This window comes from Megascapheus bottae, chromosome 6, assembly GCF_031878675.1.
Source record: "Megascapheus bottae isolate mThoBot1 chromosome 6, mThoBot2.hap1, whole genome shotgun sequence".
NCBI classification, from domain to species: Eukaryota; Metazoa; Chordata; class Mammalia; order Rodentia; family Geomyidae; genus Megascapheus; species Megascapheus bottae.
This window is the reverse complement of record NC_143514.1, coordinates 48,823,961-48,842,124: the sequence shown is the minus strand read 5'-3', so window position 1 is coordinate 48,842,124 and position 18,164 is coordinate 48,823,961. Positions and strand designations below refer to the sequence as shown.

The 18,164-nt window shown below is 49.2% G+C and overlaps 1 protein-coding gene across 1 annotated transcript; it reads left to right on the top strand.

Annotated features, from left to right (window-relative positions):
• Positions 1–1,939: 1,939 nt before the first annotated feature.
• On the top strand, positions 1,940–17,824 carry Cimap2 (ciliary microtubule associated protein 2). The gene is given in 11 exon segments (XM_090333742.1): positions 1,940–2,034; positions 2,036–2,058; positions 3,209–3,296; positions 3,784–3,948; positions 4,113–4,235; positions 7,490–7,627; positions 7,736–7,879; positions 10,126–10,287; positions 11,438–11,557; positions 11,780–11,913; positions 17,379–17,824. Coding segments are annotated over 11 exon segments (1,203 nt in total). The 5' UTR covers positions 1,940–2,001; the 3' UTR covers positions 17,452–17,824.
• Positions 17,825–18,164: the final 340 nt, after the last annotated feature.

Below are 18,164 nucleotides of genomic sequence, written 5' to 3'. Positions count from 1 at the left end.
TGGTGGACCTTGGCTTTTGTCCTTGTCACTCCTCCACGAGTCCCAGAGCCAAGGAATCAGTGTGGGAGCAAAGCAGCTCAGCAGCTGCAGAAAGGATTGGACCCCCAAGGATTCCCGAGCAGACCTAGGGTGGTGGAAGGGTTCCCAGTGTGTAAGTGTATGTATCCAACACTTCCTGGACACCTTGAAAACTTTCCTCCAGACACGTGTCTATTCCAGGGGAGGAAACTGATGCTTGGTGAGGGTATCTTGCTCGAGGTCACCAACTAGGAAGCAGCAGAGCAGAATCCAGTCATGGATTCCTTTGGGGATACCCCTTTGGGGTGACTGGATATTGGACGACATTCGCTCTTGTCACTTAACAAATATTTACTGAGCACTTACTATGTGGTACTGTATCAGGAAGAGGATAAGATACAGTCTTTCTGTGGGCCTCTACCAGGTCCTTTTCCAAGGACTAGGGACCTTACCAAGGTCTTGCTGTGTTTAAGTGTCACCAAAATAGAGTCGTCTCGTTTTCACAGCAGTCTGTGGAGATCGATCACTCCATGTAAGAATGCTAAAGCAGAGAAGGAAATGACTTGTCCCATGCGGAGGGACAGTGGATGAGTCAGGGTATCTGATCCTGAGGCCTCAGGTTTCTGCCCATCAGTTCAGTGATACACATGGCAGCCATTGCCATGTGTCCCAAAGAGCATGGAGACTGCAAATCCAATTCTGGGCTGTAGGTGGGTGTGCGGGGAAATATTTATTAAATACTGACTCTGGGTGTCAGAAGGGCATTGGATGGGGCCTGCCAGAAAACCCACTGTGCACCTCTGCTCCAGAACCTATCCTACCTCTATGGCTTCAACTGGGTCATCAAAAATTGGATGGAAGCGGGAGCTGGTGGCTCATGCTTGTAATCCCAGATACTCAGGAGGCTGAGATCTCGGATCGCAATTCAAAGCCAGTCCAGGCAGGAAAGTCCATGAGACTCTTATCTCCAGTGAACCACCAGAAAACTGGATGTAGCACTGTGCTGAAAGTGGTAGAGTACTAGCTTTGAGAGAAAGAGCTCAGAGATAGCACCTGAGCCCTGAGTTCAAATCCTATGACCCCCACCAAAATAAAAATAAAAATGAGACGGAGATCTCAATTCCACTTTTGCTAAGGCCCATGTGGAGATAATAAACAATCATGGAGATGCTATTTCAGTTAGGTACAACCATGGTGTGTGGGGAAAGGGGAATCCGGGAAGAAGGGAGAGAGCTGACCATGTCCTGTTGGAGATGCACACTCTGAACTCCTTTCTTCACCTTGCAAGTCACCCATGCTTCAGTGGTAAGGGTGGAATTCTCCTCCTCCAGGAATTCTCGGCTGACCCACCCTCAGCTCTCTCCTGGGCCTGACCACACTGTGAGGTCGTTGTTTCCTTCCTAGACTTTCAGGGTAGGGGCCACATGCTGCATAGTGTCTGTCCACAGGGGACATTTAGGTGTGTGAGGGACAGATGAGGATAACCCTGTCACCCTCCGCTCACTTCTCCAACCTGACCATGCTCCTATCTCCTTTCCCTACCCCTATTTTCTCCTTCCCTCCATTGTGGGAGTGTCATTTTGCCCAAACCCGTGCCCCTCCGGACCTTGGTTACATCTCATCCCGAGGCGAATGTTACCAGGCACCTCCTCAGTCTGGTCTCACCCCCAACAAAACAAATTCTCAGCAAACGATCAGACCAAACAGCTCCTCCACATTAAACGCCAGGAGGGTCAATTAAGTCTCCAGGGAAGGCTCTCTGGCAAGGCAGCCTGGAAAATACACAAATGAATGAACACTTATGGGAGGGGCTGGGGACGCCACGTGGCGCCGACGCAGAGAATCACAAGTCTCTGGTTGCCGTGGCAACGCGGTGGGCGGGGCCAGCGCGGGGGTGGGGGGTGGGAAGGGTGCCATGGGGCTGAGCAGGCTGAAGTCAGGCTGCCCGGATCTCGTGGCTGGTGCCCCACCATCACCGGCACCATGACCTCCACCTTCAAGTGGTTCGGAGGGGCGCCCCTTCGGGGTGCAAAGCCACAGGTGCGGCCCATCTGCATCCTGGCACTCATGTTCTAAGGCAGCCTCTGCCTGCCCCCAGCCCCTCCTCCTGGGGGCTGGGGATGGTTAGCTTCCTCCCCCCCCCACCAGGGATGTAGTTTTGAGGAGGAGGGAAGTGGAGGGGTGGGTTGGCAGTAAGAAGAGCTGGACCCCTCCACTTCTTCTCCCGCTGCCCTGGCTTTAAAAAACAAACAAACAAATGAAACAACAACAACAACAAAAAAAACCCAACGATTTTCTTTCCCACTTCCTTAGTGCATCCTTGAATATCAGGTCCAGAGCACCTACTATGTGCCAAGTTTAGAGAGAGGCCAGGTGATCTGGCACATAATAGGTTACTTAGTTAAAAAGTTGAGGGTGGGGCTGGGAATGTGGCTTAGTGGTTGAGTGCTTGCCTAGCATTCATGAAGCTCTGGGTTCCATTCCTTAGTACCACAAAAACAGAAAAAGCCAGAAGTGGTGCTGTGGCCCAAGTGGTAGAGAGCTAACCTTGAGCAAAAGAAACTTAGGGGAAATGCCAAGGCCCTGAGTTCAAGCCTCAGGATTGGCAGTACTGCCCTCCACCCCAAGAAAAGGTTGTGGTGAAAGTTCACTCAATTGTCTTATCTTTCTTCAGATGTATTGTGTGTATTTGATAGTTTGCATTCTATGGGAGAGGGGTGAGGTAGGAAAAAAACCATAGAATACTAAAGCTATCTACAAACCAGATGTGGTTTGTAATTCTAGCACAAAGGAGAATGAGGCAACAGGATCTTGAGTTCAAGGCTACTCTGGGCTACATAGGGAAACTGTTTCAAACACATACACACAATATGCATTACAGATAAAGTATACCTAAAATACACTGTATATAATAGGTAGCATAACACACACACATGCATATACATGAAGTCTAGTGGAAATGGGGCCGTTGGCAACAAACTAAGCTGAGTGGAGGAGCTGAAGGGTGAAGTGGCACGGGTGTGGGGTGGAGTCACCTGGATGGTTCAAGTTACTGCAGCCCTGTTGTTCAACCTTCATGGCCAGCTCCGAAGTCACCTGCTTGGGGAGAGTGGCTCGCTCATCCTATAAGACTGCCCACACCAGGGCCCAATGCTAGGCATTGTGCTCAGTGGGCCTCGTGTCTCCCTAGGTTTGATGTCTCTGGTATTTATCCCCAAAGAAAGAAACTCAGCACCTTCACAGAGGCACCCTATTCCAGACATTATTCTGTGGATCAGGTGAGTCCTTGGGGGTTCGACTTCCCCCACCTAGTCTGGGTTTTGCTCTTCCAAGCAGCCCATCTCAGTGAGTGAGCTGAGCTGTGTGTGTGAGGGTTTCCTCCCTTCCTTCTTCCTTTCCTTTCCCACTCTTCCTCTTCTCTCTCCTCTTCCTTTCTCCATACCTGCAGCCCCCGGCATGAGCTTGATCTGGAGTTAGGTTGCTGTAGTGAAAATAGCAGACTTTTTTTTTGTTTGGTAGGGGGAGGCTATAAAGACCTGGATCCTATTCCTAGCTCCTGGCCACTGTGTGACAGGGCCAGTGACAGAGGAGGTCCAGGATTGTACCTGGAATGCCAAGTGCCCAAATGTCAAGATCCGTGCTGGGGGATTGCTTAGCCCCTAACTCAAGGTAGTTTGGTGCAGAAAGACTGGGTGGGTATGGAGTTTGCTCTAAAGATGGACTGGGTGTGTGTGGTGGTCCAGTTCTGACAATGTTCTAACTCAGTCCCATATAGGACCTGGGGTCTACAACTCCACAGAGACCTGCTTCAGTAAAAAGAAGCTGAAGAAAGAAATGGGTACAGGCTGGGCCCGGGCCCTGGAAGCTACCAGGCTGACCAAGTTGCCTCATTTTCAATACCAGGCCATCATGAAAGAGAGACATAAACAGGTGAGACTGCTGGCTCTCACTCCCTCCTTTCTCGGGCCATGCTTCCCAGATTTGGCTGCTCCAAGCAGCTCATCCTGGAAGAAGACATCATCCCTTGGGCCCCTTCCTGTGTGGACATTTCCTGCTTCTCAATTTCCATCTTATGCTCTCTTCTCTTGGGGTAGGAGAAGAACTTAGGACCTGGCTACTACAACTTCAAAGACTTCCTAGAAGAGCTACAGCAGAAACCATGTAGCACTCGGGGGCTTCTCAGCTCTGGGGAGATCCGCTTCCGAGGCCTCATTGGGGTAGGTGTTCTAAACTGCAGAGAAAGACCCCTTCTATCCTCTGCCCTCTGTGCATAGCACACAGCCAGAAACACCTTTCCTTGTTTGTACCAATTCCTCTGCAGGCTTGGCCAGGCTCTCCTCTGGGCTCCTCAGAGCTCCTGGGCTGTCTATACCTCAACAAGGATGTGTCTGGTTCTTCCCTAGGTCCAAGCATAGAGTCAGGCAGATAATAGGTACTTATCAAGTTTCTTCATCTATGCATCCAGCCAGCCAGGCAAGAAAAGGAAGAGAGCAGGAAGAGTAGGTGGGTTTTGAGGCCCTTGAAGCAGGGATGGCTCCTTCAGGGGTCATTCCAAGCGCTGTGGGAGGGATGCTGAGGGTTTGGACCCAAAGGCCTGCTTGGTTTTCTGGGTGGGGGAGCATCTGCTTGTGGGGGTCAGGGCTAGGAGGGCAGTTGCAGACATGCAGGGAGAGGTACTGGCTGAGAAGGGCTGCAAGAAAGCGTAGGGTACAGTGATCACTTTGCAGGAGGACAAATGAGGCCCCAGGTGAGGAGAGAGGTAGTCACTCCCCATACCTCAGCAGAGAGTGCTACCATTTACTGAGTGCCCTCCTGTTTTTGTTCTTGAACTCAACTACAGGATGTGCCATGGTCTTTCCTAGGCTTTCCCCTGTTGCAGCTCTCTGCTAGGAATCCTCTTCCTCAGCTTGAAGCCTCCTGGCCTCAGGCTCTCCTGCTCACCCTGTAGCTCTCAGCTTTCAGAAGCCTCTGGATCTACTCAGGGCCTGCTCCCCTCCTGGGAGTCCCTATTGTAGTTGGGCGATTAGTGTTTCACCTCTACCCCACGCCCCAGAGTGTGGGCGCGAATCTGCACAGCCTATTCCCCATGACATTTTAAAGTCTCTGTAGTGCTAGGCATACAGTTGTCATGAAATAAGTGTTTACAATCACTTCAGGGCCTACAGGAGCAGAGAGGATAAGTAATTTGCCCTGGACTGCAAAACTGACAAGGAGAAAACTGGGATCCAAACGGCAGAATGTTCAGTCCTAAAGCCTGAGCATGTTCCCTATCCCCCAGAAATGTAGGAATGTGGCATCCTCTGACATTCTGAACAGGTGCATCTTCAGGTGAAGAGTGTGACTGCCACATAGAACAGGGACGCCTGGAGGTATTTTAAAGGAGTCATTACCTTCCGATCTAAGATAATAGTAGCTGGCATTTAGCCCAGCACTTGGTAACCTAGACCTCAGGACAGCCCAGGAAACAGGTTACTACTGTTGTGTCCACTTTACAGACAAACCTGAAGCACAGAGATTGCTAACCATCCCTCTCAGGTCACATAGCTAGAAGGTGGCTGCAGGTGTCCAAGGTGTACTACTGCATTTCCATGGGGGCAGTGCTCCCTTCATTTTTGGAGGACTGTGCTAATCTCAGGGTTTATGTCTGACACCCTCTTTCCTGTGTCCCCAACCCTAAGCACTGGAACTCTTGCCTGAGGGAAGCATTTTTGGGAGACTCTTCTCATTCTTTAAGCAACAACTTTTTAAGAAGTAACTATGTATCCATTCTCATCCCCAAGATAATCATTCGGTCTCCAGAACTTGTGGATTTGAATTCAAAGCTCAGTAATACATCCACACCAGCCAAATTTCAGAATCTCTGAAATGACAGAATTTCTGAAAGGGGAGAAAAATGTGATTGTTGCTACAAAGCACCCAGCTCTAGGTCTGGTGCTGTCTGGGAACTCGTGGAATGGGAGGTCCCTCCAGGACTTGCGATACTGGCTGCCCGAGACCCCAGGGGCCCTTACTGGAGGTGGGAGCAGATGTGGTTTGCCTCTCTGAGGCTCAGACTCCTGTGTGATGAGGACTAACCATATCAGCTTGGTCTCATTGAGTTGGCACCAGGGCCCAGATGTTGAGGTCTTCTAATACAGCATACCATTTAGGGGCCCAGCTTCCTGAATTCCTGGAAATGTTCCCTAGAACCTACCAGGATATCCCTATTCTTCAACAGAGGCAAGGCATAGTCCCATTACTCTAGAGATAAACAAATATGCTGCTTTCAGTGGCCAGCAGAGGCCCCTGCCTCTTTGTCCAGTCTGGCTTTCCTTGGGGCTAGTTCCAGGGTCCAGAGATGGGCTGAGCTGAGCTATCTATGGAATGACAGCGACCCCATGTGGCTAGAAGGTGCAGACTAGCAGGCCAAATTCTGCCGTATTTCACCTAAGGATGCCCACCCAGACACCTCCCCACATACAGCCGGCTCATGAAGAACACACTCCCACCCTGAGCACTCAGTCCAGGTGCCTGATGGTCATTCTTCACCTCTGCTGTCCCCAACACCGTGACTAATGTGCTAGGCATTCCAGGAGCTTTTAGAAATGCTGTTCAGCTTCACCATCACTCCCTGGAAGATCATCTCTGTGTCACCATGGTGGACTGAAGCTCAAGGCCCCGGCTCACATATGTCAAAAGCATTAAAGTCGGAATCGGAACCCAGGCCTCTAGATAATTCTGTTCCATGGAAGCACTCTTGGAAGCACATGCCAAGCAGGGGATTGATGGGGTCTGGGAGCAGATAGGGGAGGGAAGGTGTGGTCACAGGAGAGATGGTGCCTGAAGGGCTTTGAGGATTAATCGGATCTCCTTCTTCCCTCCCTCCCCACCCCCTCTTTCTCCACCCCCCCCCTCTTATTTTTGGTACTGGAGCTTGAACTCAGGGATTGGACACTGAGTTTAAGGCATAAACCACTGGAGCCACTTTTGGCATTTTTGGAGGTTAATTGAAGATCAGATTCTCACAGACTCCTTCTTGGGCTAGCTTTGAACCTTGCTATTCAGATCTCAGCCTCCCAAGTAGCTAGGATTACAGGCTTTGAGTCACCAGCACCCAGCATTGGTAGGTTTCTGAGGCAAAGTGGGCAGGATTTTGAGTGGCCGTAGTTGCGGTAGCAAGCCAGGGCTGACCAGTGGGGCAAAAGGGCCTGTGCTTGGGTAGTAGCATGGAGCCCACACTGGCTGAAGCATGAGCTATAGTAGCAGAAAGACACAAATAGGACAGGCTGAAGAGGACTGGTGATGGAGCTGAACTTGGGTTGAAGGTGTGGTCAGTGGAGGAGGATCAGAGCAGACAAGGCTGTATGTTAGAGGTTGTAACTCAGGAACAACCTGAAGATCTCATTTCCCTCTTGGGGGTGGGGATCTCAGGTGGCTCTTCCTCTGAAAAACCAGCACTGATGGCCCTTATGTTCTCACTTCTGCATCACAGAACTTCTACCCAGGCCCTGGGAATTATGGGGAAAGGGGCAACCCATACACGAGGCTGGAGGAAAACGCCTGGAACCGGTCACATTCCGAGGGCCTCATGTGCAGGATGTCCAAAAAGCCACTCTCCATGGATTACTTGGTACCATTCACCTCGCCAGGTCTCCCCATATAGTGCTGGGAGGGGGATTTCAGGGTGCCCTGCCTCTTGCAGCTATCCTGCAGGCCTCTTCACCTCTTTTGTCTCTAGGGGAGTGGTCTGGGACCTGGCACCTACACCATCAAAGATGGCATCACATCATTCCTGAAAAAAACCACCAGCCCTCGTGGCCCTTATGACATCTTCTCTGGTGATCGAAGCGAGCCTTTGCCTTATGGGCATTACTCTACGCAGGTATGTGTTTTACAAAATGTCCTGTCCCACAACTGGTTCACTTGGCCCTCTGCTCAGTAAGGCAAGGAAACAGGTTGGCCAGGTAGCTGGTGAGAGGCAGAGCTGGGATTTGAACCCAAGCATATCCTTCTGATTGCATAGCCAGTTCTTTCCTTGATCCTGCATGAATTGCACCGAAGGTGTGGACAGGCTGTGATGTGGGGCTCGACACAGGTGTGGTGTCCTGCAGTTTTGGAAGAAATATCTTTCTGGCTTTATGAGTATAGAGGTAGGATGGCTGGGTTAGGCAAAGGGCTTTGTTCAAGACCTAGAGGGCTGAGAGGGGAAACCAAGGTAGAACTTTACCTTGCCTGTCTCATTCAATTTCTTCTCATGAGATTTTATGACTATGCTTTGCTTTCTGGATGCTTCTTATATTTGCTGTCTGTCTAAAACCCTAAAGTTTTCTTTCCCCTCTGTGTATCAGTCAGAGCAGACAATTAGGCCTGTTAATAGTTGAAGCATCTTTGTGGAACTTAAAAATTGTCAGAGTGACAAGTGTGACAGAGGCCAGAACAGAGCCAGGAAGGGTGGTGGTTAATATAGCCTCTTGGTAAAGAGCTACTAACTTATGACTCCCTAGATCTCCTCTGACCAGCTGCTAACACAAGCACTATAGGTAGCCTCCACCCTACCCAGTAATAGCCTTTAATGTGTTTTTGCTTTTTTTTCTTTGTTTTAACTTCCCTTCCTTCCTTCCCTCTCTCCTTCCTTCCTTTCTTTTATTTTTGCCAGCCTGAGAGCTATCCCTGAGCCTCTTTGTACTCAAGGCTAGAGCTCTACCACTTGAGCCACATCTGGCTTTTCCTGAATAGTTTGTTGGAGATGAGAGTCTCACGGACTTTCCTGATCAGGCTGGCTTTGAACCTCAGTCCTCAGATCTCAAACTCCTAAGTAGCTAGGATTACAGGCATGAGGCACCAGCACTTGCCTGCCTGCCTGCCTGCCTGCCTGCCTGCCTGCCTGCCTGCCTGCCTCCCTCCCTCCCTTCCTTCTCTTTGTTAGTCACAGGACTTGAGTAGGGACCTGGGTGCTGTCCCTGAACTCTTTTTCACTCAAGGCTAGTATTTTTACCATTTTGAGCCACAGCTCTACTTCTGGTTTTCTTCCTTCCTGGGCAGGCTTTGCACCATGATTCTCAGATCTCAGTCTTCTGAGATGCTAGGATTACAGTTATGAGCTATCAGTGTGCAGCTAGACCTTATTTCTTAGAATAAGTTCAGGTTCCTAGCAAAACAAATTTACACATATCCTCAAGATTCCACACCAAAGCAGAATGGGTTTGCTAGAAATTGAACCTATGGTAATAGGCTTTGACCTCGAAACCTGGGATTCACTCTTGCTGGAAGTCATTCTGTGGCCCTGACAGGTGTAACTGTATTGTCCTGTAGAGTCATTTCAGTACCTGAAAATCACCTACACTTGTGTGCATGCGCACACACCAGTACTGACTTGGACTTAGGGACTCAATATTCCCTTAGGTTTTTTTTTTTTGTCCCCCCTTGCAGTTGGTGCTCTACCACTGGAGCCACAGCTCTACTTCAAGCTTTCTTTTTCTTTTTTAATGGGTCGTGGGGCTTGGACTCCGCTTGGGTGCTGTCCCTGAGCTCTTCAGCTCAAGGCTACCACCTGAGCCAAGCCCCACTTCCTGTGTTCTGGAGACTAATTGGAGATAAGAGTCTCAGGTCCTTTTGTGCCTGGGCTGGCTTTGAACCTTGATCCTCAGATGTCAGCCTCCTGAGTAGCTAGAATTACAGGTGTGAGCCACCGCACCTGGCTTTTTTTTTTAACCCATTGATTGGAAATGAGAGTTTGAGGATCTTTTTTCCCTACTCAGGATCATTCTTTAGATCTCAGTTTCCTGAGTTGCTAGGATTATAGGTGTGAGCCCCGTGCCTAGCCACATAGGTTCTTGAGCAGTTCAAATATGATTCCTGCTTAGAACACTGCCTGGTTTAGTAAATGGCCAGTGAGTGAGGGAAAGAAAGAATGGATAAAGGCAAGCTGATGTCAGGGTATGGCATATATGTGGGGGTGGAGGGACTCCACCTCACCAGCTGGTGGGCAGAGGAATCAACCCTGGGACAGCTGGGCACAGGGCCATGAATGTGGCCACTTGCTCTGCTCTGATTGCTGGGAGGATGTAAAGAGAACTCTTGTTTTTCCTGGGATAACCTCTCTCTCTCCCCCCATCCCTCTCCTCACAGAAGAAAAAGCCAATGGAACCAACAGATTTCACGAGCTTCCTGGAAGATCTTAACTCAAGTTACAAGAAGAAGCATGGAACTTTTTCGAAATTGCCTCGTTACCCGAAAACCCCAACAGAGAGGATTTATTGGACCACCCTTAGCCAGTGCCCTCGAAACCCAGTCAGTGTGCCCTGTGGCCTGACTTTCCTCTTGGAAGACAGTCTCCCCCTCCCCTCCCACTCTCTTTTCTTTTTTCTTTTTGCTAGTCCTGGGGCTTGAACTCAGGGCCTAGGTACTGTCCTTGGGCTTTCTCAAGGCTAGTGCTCTACCACTTAAGCCACAGGACCACTCCTGTTTTTTTTCCGTGTATGTGGAATCAAACCCAGGGCTTCATGTATGCTAGGCATGCACTCTACCACTAGGCAACCCTCTGGCCCCAAGACAGTTCTCTTATGGGTGGGCTTGGGAGGTGGGCTTTGGTAGCTGTGTTAGAGGGACAAGCACAGTCTTAGAGATAAAATCTACCTGGTCTCCAATCCTGGTCCTGCACTTCTGGGTCACTCTGGTCCTATCACCCTCCCAGGCTTACTTTGCACAGCTGGCCTCAGAGGATAGTGAGTGCTTAAGAGAATTACATACTGTTCTGTGCTTGGAGCCAAAGCATGGTGACTGATTTCTAGGAAGTGTCAGCCAGTCTGGGTCTGGCCCTCAAGAACTAGAGGGAGGCCAAGGGGAGACTCACCAGGGTGAAGCCTCGGGGACTGTTTTAGGCGGTGTTTCTATGAGTTCTGGACCAGGTAGCCTCAGGCTCTGCCTGGTTCCAGGCCATCCTTCCTGGATGGTAATGAGCTGTGTCAGGCCCCAAGGCAGAGTCTACTATGAAGGATATGGGAAACAGTGGAATGATGCTGGAGGTGGGAATCAACCCTGCCTGAACACCTAGTAGGCATTTTCCAATTCAGGATCAGCATTTGCATTTTACTTTTCTTTTACCAAAAGAAAGTAGTCTGGAGCTGGCAGGGGTAGAGGGTGGTGGGGGTGGAGGGCAGGGGGGATCTACCCTAGAGAAAGAAATTGCTGGGGTGGGGAGAGCTGAATTGGAACCCAGGGCTTAGGGACCCTGCCCAACTAGAAGGGTTCCTGGAAACCTGACGTAGAGATATCAGGCTGAGGAGGTTCGAGTGGGTTCATGGGTTCTGAGGGCACCAAGGACCCCTTCACCAACCCTGTCCTTGGTTCAGGGCTCAGCCCTGCTTGAGCAGATGATGTCAACTGCCCTGTTCCAGGCTGAGCATTGTCAGGGCTCTCACATGTCCTTCCTTTCCTCTAGGCCACATCTGGCCCTGGTTTCTTGGTCCCTCAAGAAACAACTATCAAACATGTCAATCCACCACCATTCCTCCTGGCATCTAAGAGGTCAAAGGCTTCCACGATGGTTATGGGGAGCTGGGTAAGTGAGACTGGGTGGGTGGGGCTGTTGTGGTTCATGGTGATGGGCAGAGGACTCTCTTCTGCCTCTGCAGTCCGAGGCACTGCAGCAAATCTTTTTTTTTTTTTTGGTGGGACACAATTCTACTCATAACGGTTGGGGTAGACAATAGTGGCCAGAAGGGGAGGAAACCCGAGCTCAAATCAGGCTTGCTAAAATCCTACCATTTTCTCCTTGGTGCAGAACCCAGTAGCGGTGGGCCGCTACCTCAACACAACACTGATGGAGAACAAGGACAGAAGGCAGCGATACCGGTCCCTGTATCTGGCTCCAGCTAAGCGCTACCATTTCAGCCCAATTCATGACAAGATCTTGAAGTGAGTGCAGCTGGAATACCAGTTAAAGGTCTGGGTGCAGGAAGGACTGACCCTACTGTGGGCTGGGAGTCTTACTTTTGGTTGCTGAGGGAGCATGTCTCTTCCTCCAATGCCAGCCAAACAGTGCAGGCAGTGGAGAGACAGCACAGGCTATGTTAGTTGGAGACTGTTGCTGAACTTTGAGCCTCATTTCCTTTAGCTGGCAAATGACACAGTAGTTGGGGAGACTCAAGTGAGCTATCTAAAACTCTAGACAAGGAAAATGTACTTGTTCTACAGCATCTATAACCCACATGGTCTAGGTGCTACCTTCAGTGGTTTTGCCCCTGGAAATCTATTTCTTCATGCTGAGAATGGCTTAATAGACTTACGTTAAGAAGTTATGCCAGGCACCAGTGGCTCGTGCCTGCAATCCTAGCTACTCAGGAAGCTGAGCTCTGAGGATCACAGTTCAAAGCCAGCCTGAGCAGGAAAAGTCCATGAAACTTTTTTTTTTTTTTTTTTTTGTTGCTCATGGGGCTTGAACTCTGGGCCTGGGTGCTGTCCCTGAGCAATTCAGCTCAAGGCTACTACCCTACCCCTTAAGCTATAGCACCACTTCCATTTTTTTTTTTTTAGTGGTTAACTGGAAATAAGAGTCTCACAGACTTTAGTGCCCCAGCTTGTTTTGAACTGCAATCCTCAGATCTCAGCCTCCTGAGTAGCTAGGATTACAGGTGTGAGCCACCTTGCCCAGCCCATGAAACTCTTAGCTTCAATTAACCACAAGAAAAACAGAGGTGAAACTGTGGCTCAAGTGGCTGAATGCTGGCCTTGAGCAAAAGAGCACAGGGACAGCATCCAGGCCCTGATTTCAAGCCACATGACTGACAAAGTTGTGAAGCCTAGGAAAGAAATCCATGGGAAACCATGGTAAATTATAAGGAGCTGACAAATAGAGCTGCCATATTTTGTTGGCCATCAGCTATAATATTTCAATGTAAAAACTTCTAAACTGTAACTAAACATATACTTTAGAAATGAGCTTTTGGCTTTCTAGAAACAGTGGAGAGAGCATGAGAAGCAGATGCTGGGGCCAGATTGCCCAGGGAAACCAGCTTTTGGGTGTAATTGAAAATATTTTGTTTTCATCAAATTCATCCTGTGCCTTACTCATTGATTTGCTCTGGAAGGTTCCTGGAAGGGGCAGTGGAGTCAAGGTGTTTGAGAGATGCCATGCCTAAAAATGTATCTCACCTGTACAGCTGATCCTGAGTTTGGTGGGACATAGCTTTCTAGAAATTTTGAGGGCTTTGCCCCATGCTTCCTAGCTTTCAGTGAGGTTATGAAGAAGACGGGTGCCATTCTTGTTGTCCGTCCTTTGTACATAACCTACCTTTTCTTTCCAGAAAATTCTAGGATCTTCCTTTGTCTCTGGTATTCTGGAAGTTCATGATAGTTGGATTTTTTTCTTTCTTACCTATTTTTTTTTTTGCTAGTCCTGGGCTTGAGCTCAAGGCCTGAGCCCTGTCCTTGGACTTTCTCAAGGCTAGAGCTCTGCCACTTGAGCCTCAGCACCACTTCCGGCTTTTTTCTATGTATGTGGTACCGAGGAATCGAACCCGGGTCTTCATGCATGCTAGGCAAGCACTTTAACCACTAGGCCAAACTCCCGGCCCTTTCTTACCTATTTTTTTTTTTTTTGCCAATTCTAGGCCTTGAGCTCAGGGCCTGAGCACTGTCCTTGGGCTTTCCTCAAGGCTAGAGCTCTACCACCTGAGCCACAGCACCACTTCTGGCTTTTTTCTATGTATGTGGTATAGAGGAATTGAACCTGGGTCTTCTTGCATGCTAGGCAAGCACTCTACCACTAAGCCAAACTCCCTGCCTAAATTTGACCTCCTACCTCCTGCTGAAGAGCTGGTGGGGGTCATGTCTGCCTGAAGTCCCTGGGCCTTCCTGAGATGTGAGGGCAGGAAATGGCCTTCCTGCTACTTGCTCTTTGGCCTCATGGGCTCTGCTGACCTTCCTGGTACTTCCATCTGCCCAGACTTCATTAACTCTTTTGTCCTCTCATGTCTCCTCTCACTTTCTAATTTTATTTTTAGAAAATTCCTTAATAGTAGCTCTCAGAAGGGAGTAGAGAGAGATCACAGATCACTTGCCTTCTTTGATGGCCAGTCCTAAGAAAGACGTTGAATGTGTCAAGGCACTTTCCTCTGTGCTGTCCTGGGTGCTTAGCCAAGTATCAGATCAGGGCTGGAGAGGGGAAGAAGGCTAACACCTTGCCCAAAGTCACACAGTTGGTGAGCAATGTGGCGGGGACTGGTATTCTGCCTTTGCCCTTGCTGGGCAATCTCAGTCTTGTCCCAATGCAGCTTATGCCTTGGTGGAATTCTGCACTTTATTCATTTATAGGAGGGGTAAATCGTGGCACTGAGATTTGAACTCAAGGACTTGAGTTTATTAGGCAGGCCCTCTGAACTGCCTCCAGCCTGTGGCAAGTTCTGCACAGAGAAATTTGCTCTCTCTTTTTCTTTTGCTTCTCGCCCTCTCTATCGAATTCCTTCTAATTATTGGGGATTGAACCCAGGCAAGTCCCCTACCATTTGAGGTATATCTCTGCTAGATCGTATTATTAATGTTTTACCCCTCTTACTCTGTAACATGTCTATCTACGTGTCTTTCGACCCATCTACTAATCATCTTTTGCATTTCAGTACCCAGGGTCTTACACATGCTAAGCAAGTACTCTACCACTGACCTGCATCATCTTCCCTATCATCTTCTTTTAGACTCTTTTTTTTTTTTTTTTTTGCCAGTCCTGGGCTTGAGCTCAGGGCCTGAGCACTGTCCTTGGGTTTTCTCAAGGCTAGAACTCTACCACTTGAGCCTCAGCACCACTTCTGGCTTTTTTCTATGTATGTGGTACCAAGGAATCAAACCCGGGTCTTCATGCATGCTAGGCAAGCACTTTAACCACTAGGCCAAACTCCCGGCCTTCCCTATCATCTTCTATTTTAATTTTTTTTTGCCAGTCCTGGGGCTTGAACTCAGGGACTGAGCACTGTCCTTGGGCTCTCTCAAGCCTAGTACTCTACCACTTGAGCCACAGCACCACTTCCAGCTTTTTTTTTGTACGTATGTGGTACCAAGGAATCAAAGCCAGGTCTTCATGCATGCTTAATAATCACTCTACTCGGCCCTATTTTGATAAATTTCAAAGGAAATGTCAGTTACCAGTATACTTCTTTTTAAATACTTTAACATACACATGGTATTTTTACCATTTTAGTAGAAGACTCATTCATTATTGCCAAATCTGAAATACAAATCACAAGTGTCTATCTTTATGACAACAAAGAATGTGTATTACATTCTTGGGCCGGAGTTTGGCCTAGTGGTAGAGTGCTTGCCTAGCATGCACAAAGACCCGGGTTCAATTCCTCGGTACCACATACATAGAAAAAAGCCAGAAGTGGTGCTGAGGCTCAAGTGGTAGAGCTCTAGCCTTGAGAAAGTCCAAAGACAGTGCTCAGGCCCTGCGCCCAAGCCCAGGTCTGGCAAAAAAAGAAAGAAAGAAAGAAAAGAAAGAAAGAAAGGAAGGAAGAAAGAAAGAAAGAAAGGTTGTGCATTACATTCTTTATTTGTAGTACTACATTATGGATTGCTTGCAAGAACTCCAAAGGGCGAGTGTTCATTTCAGTGAGTTTCAGTTAGACAACTGGAGGTGGCAGGGAGAACATGATTTAACCAAGTCATGGCTGGAATGTGGCATTGGTACCTGCCTTCCTTCGATCTGTTGAGCAATCCCTACTTGCTGGTACCAACCCAGATACTGGGACACCAGAGCAGAGAAGGCAGCAGTTGGGCCCCGGAGTGACTTCCAGCTTCTCAAGATGTGCTCCACCTGCTCCCCACAACTGCAGAAACCCAGAAGGCAGATGGGAAGGAGGACTAGGGTGCTCGCCTAATGCCTAGTTTCCTCACTTGGATGCCTTCTGGAAGATGAGATTGGAAGGGAAGGTTGTGTGAGCCCAGGAAGACGGGAGCAGGGCTGGCCTTTGCCCAGATGCACCTTCCTGTCCTCACTCTACCTGCTCTCATCTGACCCCTTTCTTTTTACCTCTCCTCGATGGATGTGTGTGCTGCTTTGGTGAGGTAGAAGTATGGGTGCAACTCAGGCAGCTCAACATGTCTGTCCCCTGCTACTCCTCCTCAACTCCTACTACACATTTGCTGCTGTGCCATGCAGAAGTCAGGTGGTTGCCATGGAGACAATAGAGTACCTCCCATCCCCCAAAAGAAAGGGACTTACTTCCAGAGAGGCAGAACGGAGGAAAGGCCACACTTCCTCTCTCCCTCCCTCCTTTCCTTCCTACTCTCCTTCTTTCCTTTATTTCCTACTGTTCTCTTTGTGTTTTGATGGGGTGTGTGGGAATCGAGATGAGCATATTTCTGGGCTGGTAAGGAAGAAGTGGGGAAATTGTACTCCGCAGTGTGCTCCTTGCATGGGTTGGGGGAAGGGTCTCCCTGGCATGCAGGAATGGTGGCCATAAGAAGGGGAAGGAGGGCAGGAGACAACCGAGTGAATACTGTTTGGTTCAAGCTCTCAGCAGTTCACAGGTAAATCGGGCAGAAGGAAGTGTTGCATTCCAGCATCCTGTATGTGATAGAGGATGTGGTCTGACCCCATGGGACTGTGAAGGGTAGAGTGAGAAGTGCCCAACTCAGCCTGGAAAGACGGATGAAGTTCCAGGCTGCCAGTGTGGCCATGGAGGATGAGTAAGCCTAGCTTGTCCAGGGTGGCTAAGGTCCTTCCTAAGAGAATGTCATCTTCCAAATGGTTCACAGGATGAGGGCCAGAGTACTCAGAGGTGTTACTTCCAAGACAGAGCCAAAGCAAAAGCAATGGGATAAACAAAGGCCTCAGATCAGGAAGTCCAGGCATGGATTCTGGCCCTGACTTTGAATCTTGGAGTGATTTCAGCCAAGTTCCCTCCTCTCTTGGGTCCCCCATCTCCCTACCAGGGTGGGTATTTTGTTTGTTTTTGTTTTTTGCCAGTCCTGGGGCTTGAACTCAGGGCCTGAGTGCTGTCTTTGGGCTTTCTCAAGGCTAGAGCTCTACCACTTGAGCCACAGCACCACTTCTGGCTTTTTCTATGTATGTGGGACCAAGACATCAAACCCGGGTCTTTGTGCATGCTAGGCAAGCAGTCTACCACTAGGCCCCTCAGGGTGGATCTTTTAATGGATGCTTTCACTCACCTATCTGGGTGCCATGATGAGCTGAAATGAGTGGGGAAAAAAAGAGTGTCTTTTCTGAGAATGGGACCTTTTGTTGGGAAAGGCCTGGAGCACATTTTTGTCCTCTCTCCCAGTCTAGGACTCCCTGTGAGCCTAGCTAACAGGTACCCACTTGGCTCCTGTGGGTGAAAGCCCATGCCTTCCAAGTGATCACATCCAGGTTTTCTGTCTTTTTAAAGGGAACGGATCACACCTTTTACGAAGGGCAAGTGTCCTCCAACTGTGGATCACAGTTCAGATCCTGATCCTTAAAGCCACCTGGGAAGGACAGCTATGGTGACCAGAAGGCCCAAAACCTGAAGATAAATCTGGAGGCAGGAAGATGGTAGTGAGAACAGGTTGTCTTGGAGAAAAGACTTGCAAGACCGCCTGGGAGAGGCAGGGAGAGGTCACCTTTGCTACAGCCATGTGCCTACATCTCACAATACTGGCTGGGACAGCCAGGGCCAGGTATCTTTTGTTAAGAGAGACCTTCCAGCTGGGGACCTAAATACAAGAATTACAGACAGCAGATGGACCAGAGGGTTGAATGTGAATGATTCCCTGGAACACCATCTGCTCAAAGCCCGAGTGCTGGTATCTTGGAGGTGGCGGAGTATGGCGTTAAGTCACAGGGCGGCCTTAGGCGTCCAGGAACATGCTATAGCCATTCCAGGATGTTTATGAAAGCTCAGCTGGGCCTCATACTAAGAGGAGACTGCTGACTATCAGGTAGTATCCAACCACAGGGACCAAACTGGCTACACCCACGTCAAATCTACAGGCATCTCAGGGTTGCCCAGAGATTAATGACAGTATATGTATGCTGTTGCTCCTCCTCCTCCACCTCTTTTGATTGTGGGGTTTGAACTCAGGATCTAGGTACTGTCCCTGAGCTTTTGTGCTCTAGGCTAGTGCTCTCCCACTTTGAGCCACAGCTCTACTACTGCTTTTTCTGGTGGTTAACTGGAGATACCCAGGATGGC